The 12,500-nt window shown below is 40.2% G+C and overlaps 2 protein-coding genes across 3 annotated transcripts in view; both read left to right on the top strand.

Annotated features, from left to right (window-relative positions):
* Positions 1–2,900, top strand: part of LOC137992952 (maspardin-like) — a 15,185-nt gene extending 12,285 nt beyond the window's left edge. The window contains exons 7-8 of the mRNA XM_068838552.1: positions 1,421–1,561; positions 2,172–2,900. Of these exons, the coding sequence (XP_068694653.1) occupies positions 1,421–1,561; positions 2,172–2,315 (285 nt within the window). The 3' untranslated portion in view covers positions 2,316–2,900. The remainder of the gene's footprint in view (positions 1–1,420; positions 1,562–2,171) is intronic.
* Positions 2,901–4,246: 1,346 nt separating this feature from the next.
* LOC137992951 (myosin heavy chain, clone 203-like) overlaps positions 4,247–12,500 on the top strand; it is a 26,963-nt gene continuing 18,709 nt past the window's right edge. For both annotated transcript variants that reach the window (XM_068838551.1, XM_068838550.1), the window contains exons 1-3: positions 4,247–4,569; positions 7,509–7,569; positions 7,925–8,029. In XM_068838551.1, the coding sequence (XP_068694652.1) occupies positions 4,445–4,569; positions 7,509–7,569; positions 7,925–8,029 (291 nt within the window). In that variant the 5' untranslated portion in view covers positions 4,247–4,444. The remainder of the gene's footprint in view (positions 4,570–7,508; positions 7,570–7,924; positions 8,030–12,500) is intronic.

Genomic DNA, 12,500 nt, shown 5'->3' with positions numbered 1-12,500 from the left:
TTACAGTATATGAGCTGATAAGCGAGATTGAGTGAGCCAATCAGAATGCTAGAAATGCAATATCCGAAATTGAAAATTTAGTAAATAGATTTAGCCAAGCCTGAAAGCAGAGCTCCCGGGTCATTTATTCTTTCAATAAGTTAACACCGGGCTTGAGCCTACGATCCAATCGAAACCCACTATTACAATATTATTAAATTATTGAACAACTTACAATACCGCTAACAACGATTACCATGAGAAAAGCAACTCGTAGGTTCCTATGAGTATGGTGCCCCGCTTGGCGCCCCCGGAGCTCCGCTGTTAATAATGTGCAACCTAGTGGTTAGGGCACTTGCCTTGAAATCCGTAAATTTAAGATCCGTTCTGACCAATAGTTGAATTTGTTCCTGGTAGTCCCTGGTTCAACTTCTCCGCTGCACTTGTAAATAACCAACTGGTTTGCCTCCGGCCAGTTGGGATTCTTAACATGCAGTCTTTGCTGTTTTCGTTCTGTCCTGTCGTTTCGTTGATTGTGTTTCACTGGCCTTAAAAAAGCCCCTATAGGGAATCTTATTCGATGGTTTAACATATAATACGTGCGGATATTTTGTGAGTTGCGTAGGAAAAATACGAGGAATGAGCAAAATGTCCGCGAGTATTATATTTTAAACCATCAAATAAGAAGTTTATTATTCCACTACAAGAAAGGTGATATTTTGCTTCAATTTTTAAGAGTGTTTTGAAAAAAATACATCATCTGTCCTTCAGGGCGCGTGCGAACGATGTAAACAGCACAACATCTTCATTTGATTGGATAAACAAAATAACGAGTTACAAGCTGTGACAAGATAAATTCTCAGGCTTTGCATCGTGTTGAAAACAATTTCTTTCATTGAAAAACTCTTGTTCCATCCGTATTTGCTCTATTCTAAAGCGGTCTAACCGGGACACTACAGTGTATTGCCGTCTCCTATTTTGCGCGTTCTCTTGACCAAATATGGTAAAAAGGCGTAATGGTGGAATAATAATGTATTGTATTGTATTGTATTGTATTGTATTGTATTGTATTGTTTGTTTTCTTATGTGTATCTTAGTGGATTTTCTCTTCGGCCGATTTAGCGGAGTTTCTTTGAACTGGAATACCACAATTGTCACACCAAAAAGGTCTGGAAAAACCATTTTAAACGTGCATTTACTATGACAGTTCGTTGACGTCACCATTGCATTGGGGTCGCATATTTTAATTAAGGCCTTTAATATCTCATCTGCTTCCATTTGATTTGATTTCATTCATCGATTCTCAAATCAGTAAAACTCTTGTCTTCAGGTTTGACATGTAAATAGCACGTGAAGGTTTTGTAAACAAAAAAAGCCCTTTGTTGTTGTATATGATTTTGCCTCACTGCTTATGAATGGTAACCTTTTAATATTTTTTTAGGTTTTTGATGATTGTGCACTGTCACAACCAGTTAAAGATGAACTTTATAAGTGTTACCCCAATGCTAAGAGAGCTCATCTGAAAAAAGGCGGAAATTTTCCTTATCTTTGCCGAAGTGCCGATGTGAATTTGTACCTTCAGGTGAGTTTCTTTGAAACCTGCGGGCTGCTGTATACGTGCCATTTCATTATGCTGGTATTTGGACTATGGATCCACAATAGGTCACCCGAGAGAGGTTGGGATTGAAGAAACGACCATCTAGTCGGGAAGGTATCTGATGGGTGTCCAGGATAGTCCTCTCATGTTGGAATACAGAGCTGGCCTTGGGTCATCCACCGCCAGGGACTGGGGAGGGGGGGAGTTTTCAAAACAGTCTAGAATACTTGAGAGCCACAGGAAAGGTTTTCTTTAACTACAGTGAAATCATGACCTCATTGTAATTTTGCCCAATAAAGAAAATGAAATGAACTTATCTTTGGAAAGTGGGTTACTCTCTCGATTTGGTAAGGTCGAACTTCGTACTTCAGCTGCCACTCACTTGTATAACATTCCCCATTGACAAGCCAACAAACAGATATCAAGTAAACGTTTGTAGGATAAGTTATCCGTATTACAGTTTTGAACCCCACTAAAAATGTGCTCGACCGTGACATTGCGCAGATCTGTGTGCTCTCCTATTGAACATAGCTTTCGACAAACGGGCGCGGGAATTGTTTGTTATCTTCAATAAGGTTGTCATTGTCTCATGCAGATCCACCTTCGGCAGTTCATGGGAAAGCGATTTAGTGCTATGGACCCCAAATACATGACCGAGGAGGACAAGATGTCGTGTGGTCTTCTACCATCTGGAGCTCCACCCTGCGTGGTTTCATCAGATGAAGAAGAGGACTATTAGAACTAAATTGTAAAGTTAGATAAACTAGATTCATGGAAACCTACCCAAAAAGCTGATTAATACCGACAAACGTGATCAAGGAATTTGCAAAAAAGGTGGAATACTGCTGCAGCCTAGCAACGGGAGACGGAGGTTTCCGCGATACAAAATGGAGTTTCAGAGACTAAGAATGGCAACAAAGAGTAAAGATCGTTCAATTCGTTTGTAAGGTAAAAAATAGGTCCATGTACGTCCTGTTCACTTGATTAACTTGAATTTAGCTTTGTCATTCTGAATGTTTAAAACAAGGCTCTCGATGTTTGAGTTTGAGATATACGGGGCAATGTGTGAAAAACAGGGGTTTTGACGGTCAGGAAACGTCAAACTGTCCGTCGAATAAAGAAGGGTAGGCTAAAATTACAAACGAAAGGTAAATCCGATTTCGCAAGTTTAAACTCAAAGAGAAAACTGAGATAACCGTAAGCCTCTTGGTTGTTGATATAAAATGTTATCATTTTCCTCAGATATTTTGCTGTATTTTATATATAAAAAAGTAGTTATTAAATGCGACTGAGTGAAGTGTAAAAAAATGTCAAGTGACTTAAATGAGTGTGTTCTCCTTCATTTGTAAATGCTAAGACGTTTTAAAAGTATACATGTTAAATCACGTGTGCGAAGGCCGCAAAAAGGGGAAGCAGTGTTTCAAAACTCCGAAGAATCATTTCTCCGTATCCGATGTACTGTATTTCTATTCGCAAGCCGACCCATCCCAACACACACAGTTTCGGCAGCAGCCTGTTCGGAAAGACCTGACTTGCGAAGACAGGTTGGAATAGAGGTCAGATAAACTGGAGCTTTCTTATCATGGGGAACTTTTAATGCTCTGTGTTTTGGAAGAAAAAGGTCATCCAGCAGTGTTTTTTTTCGGAGACCCGTTTGGCTTAGTCTGGATTTTTTTTTCTGTGACGCTCAGAGATTTTTTCTGTATAGCTATTCAAAATATGCCCAAATATTGCGATAAATGCACAATATGAGTGTGAAAACCACTTTATTGGTAAATAGTAAAAGGAAGTTGTTTGGTTCTCTAACCCCAGAGAAGGGAAAAAAACGATGGCATTGAATTCGAGAGATTTGACAGCGTCTTTCATGGAATGATTATAAGGTTTCATTATAGTGTTGTCTCTGGCGTACTACCTAAGAACGAAGAACGTTATTTCTGGAGTGGATGTTTACTAATGAAGCAGTTCCTCTAAAAAGGGCCTGCGTCCTCTTATTCGCCCCTTCAGCAAGTGGTTCTTGTATTCTTGTATATCTTCCTGCTTACACAGTGTCGAGTGTGACCGTTTTACAGTGTGAAGGCAACTGCATGGCAAGTTATGGCAACGCCTGCACGGAGTGAAGTTATCCCAGTTTGCCTGTCTGCTCCATTGAATAATGAACTATTTCAAACGGAAAACGTAGACTTGAGACCAACGAGAAAAATGTGTGGGGAGGGTGTCGCAACTGGTTTTTGAGGTGCGTGTGCGAGTTCCGCCCTTGCGATGATGATGCACACAGTACAGGTCGCTTAAATTCCAAATCTCTTCACACTTTTGGGACGATTGTCGTTTCCTGTACGAGAGGAAGTTGTGGGGAAGCGTTTTCACCGGACGAGAACGAAAAAGGATTCGTGTGGCCAAGCAAGAAGCACCCCTATGCATGTATATGTCTCAAAAGGGGCTCACAAAAGAAACATAACTAGAGTTCATATTTTCGCCCTATTTGCAAAACCGGTGCACAACTACCTGACATCAACCTTTTCCATGAAAAAAAAAAAAAACTCTCCATCCGAAACTGAAAAGTCTAACGAAACTGTGATTCGATTTGTATTGTAATGTGAGCGGAAATAGAGCGATTTCCTTTCAGCAAGGGTGATTTCATCTGATGTTCCGCTGAGATTTGCTTTGGGCTTGGGAACGACATTTTTCCCAGCCGGAAATGAACGCTTTTCAGAAATGTTGTAAAACCCTTCGGAACTCCTTGCTGTGTTTGTGTCTGCGGAAGTCGTAATATTGGTATACAGCAACAACAAAATTCTCAAACAGGCATCACGCGATTGACAACGCAAAGGGGACAAAGATTTTGATCTCAAGCTATCTGTGTTCACTATTATGAGTAGTTCTGCTTTTCGCGAGCGAGTCCGGAAGTCTCTTTCCAAGTCCGTCAAAGGAAATGCTTGTAAATTTCGATTTACGATCACTTACGAATATGTCGATCTTAAATGCATCAATAGATGGTAAGTGGAAAATTTACACCAGCTAATATATCTAATTTAGTTTGTGTATACAGCACCACGGAAGTGTATCGAAGGTGATGTTGGAACACAACTGTATTTAAATGTCGTTACCTTGTAAACTTTTAAATACGCTTCATTGTATGTCTCTGAGATAGTTGTTAATATCATATTTTCGATTGCTCCGCTCTTTTAATCGCTGGTGAAAAGAAATTTGCTTGTCTGTAGATCTAAGGCCGGGATGAAAGGTGCTTTATTGTCATATCTTTGAGATATAAACTTTGAGAAGGGTCAGGCTTAGGAGGCCTCAGAACAGCTCTTATTGAACCATTTGGAAATACTCTCTTTTTCTTTCTTTGATCGCCTGAGACGCTTGTTTATATAAAGCAATGTCGTAGGTTAAATTTAAAGGCTTTGTAAGTTTAAAATTGTTCGAGAGACTGTTTTGGTCCTTGGGGACAACAGGAATTTCGGCTGATCTTTCATCACATACCGGATCTGAAATAATTCGTGTCCGTAAAAGAAAAGAACAATACCTAATTAGGTTATTAGCAAGGCCTAATTGGAATAACAATGGTTCTCTTGTCCTCCGCCATTGTAGTTCGGTATATGAAAGTCTACCCGGAAATTCAGTCCTTTATTCCTCCGTAACTACGTGCATGTTGCCAAGACTTTCAATGTTTAGACGGCCTTTTGGCTGTTGTCTCGGTGTAATGCACCGATCAATGTTAAGCCCCAGGGCGGGGAGGGGGAAGGGGTCGGGCTACCCACAGGGCTTTGACTGTGAGGTCTGTCCCCAGGGTGGGGATTTTGGTCATATGACATATCCCCAGGGTGGGGAAATTGACATGGCCACCATCTTGAATAATGAAGAGGGCTTGGAAATCAACCTTGTTCCCAAGGCTTTTCCATCCCCAAGAAGTGAACCATGTGAGCATTAGCCCTACTAATGGAAATGGGCCCTCACAAGGACAGAGAAAAACTCTGATCAGGATGGGAATTGAACACACAACCTTTGGGTTAGATCACTGCTGCTCCACTGAGTGAGCTGCAAGGTCAGACGGGAGCAGGCCATAGGAACTGAAGACAATTCCCACCCTGGTCAGAGGTTTTCTCTGTCTTGGCCATAGCTAGGGGAGGGGCAAGGGGGCAACTTCCCCCAAAAAATATTTGAAAAAAAATTGATGATGTCTCTTTCTGGAGTGTTGGGCAGACAATTTCAACTTTACTGATATTACCTTTGAAACTTTTCACAACCGATTTGCTCGTCTTGATTGATAAACATATTTTTGAAGGAAATCAATTTGGAGACATCATAGACTAATCTGTTAGTTAGCGGTACATCAATGGTTTAATACTAATAATAATATTAGTAATAACACTCAAATTTGCTGGTAAAACCAATAGTTTACAAAACCTTAAGCTCTAAAAGTACCTGTCTTTCTAAACTTGGACTAATGAATGGTTACTTTTGATGAAATATCTATGAAAGCAGGCCCGTAGGAAAGGGGGGTGTGACGGGTGGACACTTTTCTCTTGACCAGCGATCAAAAAAAGTTATACATATATTATATATATGTATATATATTGTACAAGCCTGTTCTGATTCACTTTATTTCTATTCTCGTTCTTTCTCAATAGTGACATTCTCTAAGACTGTAAAATGCATATGTAAAGCATCTCTGTGCCAAAAAAATCCATTTTGAAGTTCAAAAATTGGAGTAATATCCACGCTGTTAAGTTTGCTTTTAGCTGCCTATTTTCAAATCACACTTCCCTCAAAACGCACGAAATACAGTCTGTAACAACCATATTTTCAAAATTTGCCCGGAAAGCATGCCCCCAGACCCCCCTACAGGCTCGTTTGGTCTGTCTCCTCCTTGGATCGCACACTGCCGCAAAAAAACCTGCCTACGGGCCTGGAAAGTAGAATTTCTTTGTATCTCTATTTCAAAAATTTCTGGGGGAACATTTCTCCCGACCCTCGTAATGACTTGCCCCCCCAGTTGAAAATTTCTAGCTGAGGCTTTGCTTTGTGAGCCCATTTCCATTAGTAGGACTATCGCTCACGTGGTTAATATGGGACGGAAAACTGCACTTCACATTACACTCTAATCAGTTAAGTCTGTTGAAATATAAGTGCTACACAGCCAACGTTTGGAAAAACGAAAGCCTGAAAATAACTCCACCACCTTGGAAAATTCCCAGAAGGCGTTCAAATGAACTTCCCACTTTCGTGAGAGATGGCTGAACGAAAAGTGAGTGGTACATACATTGCACTCTTATTGTGTGCAGCAAGGTCTGAAGGGTATTATTCTGGTCACCTTCACTCACCCCAGGGTGGAGGCTTTTGACACTTTTGGCCAATTATGTTGTCAAAATCCCAACCCCATGCCATATGCATATTTAAAATAATGAATGCGCTTGACTCCAAAAAAAACCAGGACACAATAGACAATCAGAAGATCCATTTTAGAGCCAGGGTGAGGGAGTTTGGAAGAATTAATTGAATGGGGGCTCGGAAGCATTGGTTACTACCTGCAATAAATAAAATTTAGGGGATAGAGATTACAGCATAAATTTGCTCAGTTAATTCAAAGCTTCAGTGCTGATATCTTCTAGAGAGGAGCAATAATGCTTTTGCAAAGAGGGAAGGGTGTAGTCTGCGGCTGATATTTTTTACAGGTCACAGGTCGTTGTTTTGCCAATACAGAAAGTATCCTAAACATTCATAAAAGCTAACCTTAAGCCTAAAAACTTTTGTTTAGGCCTATAGTTAAGCCTAAGGTTAGCTTTTATGGATGTTTAAGATACTCTCTGTATTGGTAAAACAATGACCTGCGACCTGTAAAAAATACCAGCCCTGTATTCTGTGATGCAAAATGATTTGACTATGTGCTAATCAAACTGTTTGACACATTGTTTTTGTTTATGTGTCACAGGCAACCAACTTGTTTGAGTGTCGTGTGGTTCCGAAGTCACCGTTCCAAAGTCTCTGAGAAGGTACTGATTCCTTAGCAAAACAAATCCAGTGGTTGGCTCAGTTCAATAATTAGCCAATGTCAAAAATACCATAATACTCTTTGTTTGCCCCTCCAAAATTTTGCATAAGCATTGTTTTTATTTTCTCTTGGGACTTATAAGGGTCTCAAGAGAAACTGGAGATAATGCTTATGCAAACTTTTGGAGGGACAAACAAAGAGTATATTAGGGTATTTTTGATATGTACTGGCTAATATAATGGGCCAATCTTAGATTTCAAGTCTTTCCTTCAGATTAGAAGTCAGATTTTAGACACATTTTTAGAAGGCTGGTCATTCATTTTATGTATTTTTTTTTTTTGTGACTTTTACAACAGCCCACATCAAAGGTATCAATAGTTGATGAAAAGACTGGAATTGTCAGTTATGCTGCCAACTGGTTCCCTCCAAACTCAGTGGAGTTGGTTGTTACTCTTTACAAGGTTCGTAAAAAAAGAAAAAAACGTGAATATTTCCTGTCACAGCTACAGTGTAGGTCGTCCTGATATGGGACCTAGCTAAGGTGTGGGTTGAGCTTCCAACTCGGTATATACTTCATGCAAGCCCAAATTTATTTAGCCCCAGGTTTGGGGCAGAGTCTAAGCAGTGATGATGCCTGTATAGTTTGAATACCCTCTCCTTGCAGGTTGCTTTGTGCACAGAAAGTCAAGAATTACTATTACTACTAAAAACGGAAATACCAGTTATACATATAAATGCTAATCATTCATTGCTTCCAATAAAATTATGACTGACTATCAAAATATCAAAATTAGACGCTTAGTGAGTGTAAACTGGGTTGCCTATGGTACATGACAGAGGGCACTGAGTTGGGTGCTAATAGGGAGCTTAAGGACTCGCGTTAAAAAACACAGACAGCAACCGGAAGTGAGCTTTTTTTCCCTTTTAACTTGTCTTCACACAACTCCATTTACATTGCCAAGTATCGTTTCTCTAATAGAGATTATTAGTATAAAAATCTGGGAGACTCCACTGGCCTGACATGTGAAATGTTCTCTTTCGGTTGCCGTCTGCATCTCTGAAAGTCGGTTGTTTAAGCTCTTTATTGAAGGCGCTGAAACTGGATTTTCCCAGGAGTAATGCCGAAAATAAAAAGTCGACAAAAAAAGCCCAGAAATCCAATAGGTACACCTGGTAGCTCCTACTTCTGGGTGATCTATTTACACTATCAGGTTGAGTGGCCAATCAAAACAGAGTTTGTAATTGAAAATCTAAACAACTAAGAGATGCAAAACAAAAACTTACGAACACGAGAACCTGAATTATCGCAATCATAAAGGTCGACACTTTGGACTTGTTGCAGGGACTAATTTTTTGTTAAGTTTACACGGTGGGACCAACTGCGGGGACAAATCCCTTCGAAGTATCGACAAAATACAAAAAGGCAAAGTTTGAGATGCTAATCCACAAATTTTGTGAGATGCAGTGTAGAGGCGGTCTGAAATGGGTAGTAAATAGTTGCAATTTCTCAAATTTACTCAGCGGCCAAAAAATGTTATCGATAAAGTTAATTGGTGCTTGTAATACGGCTGTACCGAAAAAAAGAAACCAAACTATTTCATCAAGAACTCTAGTGTAGTAAAATACAAGGTCGTTTCTCAATACTAACCCGTAGAAAATTCAAAATGGTTTTGAATTTGGGCCTGGAGCCCCACACAGTTTTGTTGTCCAGCGGTAAATCCACGCGCATGCACAGCTTTGCATCGGGTTTGGGCGCGCAAATGAAAGATGGTGAGTTTGAATTCCTTTACCATTTTAATAATCATTTCAATCCTTTTCGATCCTTTCTTTCGTTGCATGTTGCTAAGAGAAAAACGTTTTCATTCTCTGTTGTTTTCGTCTGTTTACAACAACAAACAGAAACAAGGATTCAAATGATTAAAATAGTAACGAATAGGCCATTTCCGAGTTCATATCCTCCTCCTCTTCAAAGCGAGTCTAAGTGCAAAGTTTTTGTGATGGTAATTAGTTCTACTTTACATATGAATGAAAACTAATTTTCATAAGAAAAACTTCGCACTTAGACTCGCCTTGAAGAGGAAGCAGACATGAACTCGGAAATGGCCTATTCAAACTCACCGTCGTCCATTTTGCACGCCCAAATCCGATGCAGATCTGTGCATGTGCGTGGATTTACGCTGGACAAAAAAACTGTGGAAATTCAGGACTGGGCTCCCGGGCCTCTGGTCCGGCGGGCCGCCAGGCCGTGGGCCGTGGGCCGCTGCGCCTTTGGGCCGCCGGGCCGCTGGGCCGTGGCGGGCCGTGGGCCGCGGGCTGCTTTTAGCAAAACCTGGCTGTCACGCGGGAGGTCGTGACTTCAATTGCGGCCGGATCAACACTCAGGGTCTTTAAATAACTGAGGAGAAAGTGCTGCCTTTGTAATTACATCTGCAAATGGTTTTACTCTCTAGTCTTCTCGGATAAGGACGATAAACCGTAGGCCCCGTCTCACTACCCTTCAATGTTCATAATCCTGTGGGACGTAAAAGAACCCACACACTTGTCGCAAAGAGTAGGGCATGTAGTTCCCGGTGTTGTGGTCTGTCTTTTGTGGTGTATCATGGTTGGAAGGGTAAATGCTCAAAGATATTAGCTACACCAAGCTACTCTAAAATCCGAGGGTAAAGAAAGATATATGATATGATATGATATGATATGATATGATATGATATGATATGATATGATATGATATGATATGATATGATATGATATGATATGATATGATATGATATTCTCCGGGTACTCCGGCTTTCCCCTCTCCTCAAAATAAAGTCAACATTAAATAACAATCAACGTTAATTGTTGATTTCAGTTTACAGTGTCCCCAATTAGTGCTCCAGCGCTAGAACTAGACAATTAAATAAAAATGGTAAAAATTTCGGTTATAAAACCCGTGGTTTATCGCCAAGCCAAGAAAAACGAAATCCAAGGAAAGGAAAGGAAAGGAACTTTATTTTATTGTCTAGTTCTAGCGCTGGAGCACTAATTGGGGACACTGTAAACTGAAATCAACAATTAACGTTGTTATTTAATGTTGACTCCTTTTTGAAGTGAGGGGAAAACCGGAGTACCCAGAGAAAAACCTCTCTGTGCAGAATAGAGAACAAACAAACTCAACCCACATATGACGCCGAGTTTGGGAATGGAACCCGGGCCACATTGGGTGGGAGGCGAGTTCTCTCCCCTCTGTGCCATCTCTGCACCCCCTAAGACAGTGTTTACGTGCTTATGATTGGTTACGTTTTCATCTGGTCGCAGGTACTTGTCCCAAGAACTGTTTACACGAAGGGACTCAGGAAATTTGAGGGGACAAGTTGTAGGAACTTGCCCCACGAATTTAAATCAGTTTTATTTCGTGGGACTAGTCAAAGGGTGCAAATTTGGTACCTGCGACTTTATTTTTTGGTAAAACGGGGCATTTCACACGAAGGGACTTGGCCCCCGGGACTGGTCGAAGGGACTAAGTGCGACCAGTCCCCTCACACCAGCATATTTGCTTAACCTTGTACAACTTAGACACTATGAATGTTATCTTTTACGTTCAGGCCATTCAGGGATATTGTTGCAAGATTTTTCAGTAAGATTCAAGCGTACATTAGGAGATAAGGCTTTCTTAGCATCTGCCCCTAAGACCTGGAATGCCCTGCCGGCAAATATTAGAAGTCAGACAGATCTCAACACCTTCAAAACTATGTTAAAAACTTATTATTTTAGAGAGGCGTTCAGTAGTATGTAATAAAAGTTTGGTTAGTAGCTTTCTTCTTTTTTCATAATTAATTATGAATTGTTTATATGGTAATATTGTTAGGGTTTCAATTTTTACATAGTGGCTATTCATTTATTATTATTAGATTGTTAATGTTTAATTTTATTAATTTGATGCGCTTTTGATCATATTCATATGTAAAAAGCGCAATATAAGCGTTAAACATCAGTATTATTATTATTATTATTATTATTATTATTATTATTATTATTATTATTATTATTATTATTATTATTATTATTATTATTATTATTGTAAAATTGAATATCTCGCGAGTAGTACAACGACTTGCCAAACTCCAGAAGATGAATTTATCAGATGGGATGACGGTGGTATGACGGGTGCACGCCCAATCCGAAAGGAAGCCTGTACTCTGATCAAGTCATTTGCTAACCCCAAGAAGATGCTCCACATAGGAAACTGTGATGTGAGGACAATGTATAGCGTGGGAAAAACAGCACAAGTATTTAAAGAGATGCAAAGATACAACTTGGATATCCTGCGCATTAGCGAATGCCGATGGTCTGGTTCTGGACGGCTCAAGACACAGACGGGTGCAATTATTCTGTTTTTGGGATGAGATGACAACATTCACCAAAGTGGCGTTGCACTTGTGATGACCAAACAAGCGGCTGGTTGCTTAGAGAGCTGGATGCCAGTTAGTGATAGAATTATGACTGCACGATTCACATCAAGATTCATTAAAACAACAGTGGTTCAAGTATATGCACCAACGAATAAAGCAGAAGAAGAGACAAAGGATAGCTTTTACGATATGTTACAGAGGGTTACTGACGAGATTCCGAGGCATGACATGTTTCCACACAAGAACATATACACAAATACACCTGGACTGCTCCTAATGGAAGGGTCAGAAATCAAATCGATCATGTGGCAGTGAACGGCAAGTTCAAGAGATCAGTGAGGGATACAAGATATTATAGAGACGCAGACAGTGGAAGCGATCACAACCTGGTTCTGAATAGACCTCCCCCCACACGATCGGAAGTGGAAAGTGTAGCTTGTGAAGCAATCGAAATTGAAACAGGTCCTGTTACACATGCAGAGATCAGGACAACTATACGACAAATTAAGAATGGAAAGGCTGGTGGTGTTGATGACGTGAC

The sequence above is a fragment of the Montipora foliosa genome, chromosome 2, assembly GCF_036669935.1.
Source record: "Montipora foliosa isolate CH-2021 chromosome 2, ASM3666993v2, whole genome shotgun sequence".
NCBI lineage: Eukaryota > Metazoa > Cnidaria > Anthozoa > Scleractinia > Acroporidae > Montipora > Montipora foliosa.
The sequence above is the reverse complement of the archived record's forward strand: the minus strand, read 5'-3'. Positions and strand labels throughout refer to the sequence as shown.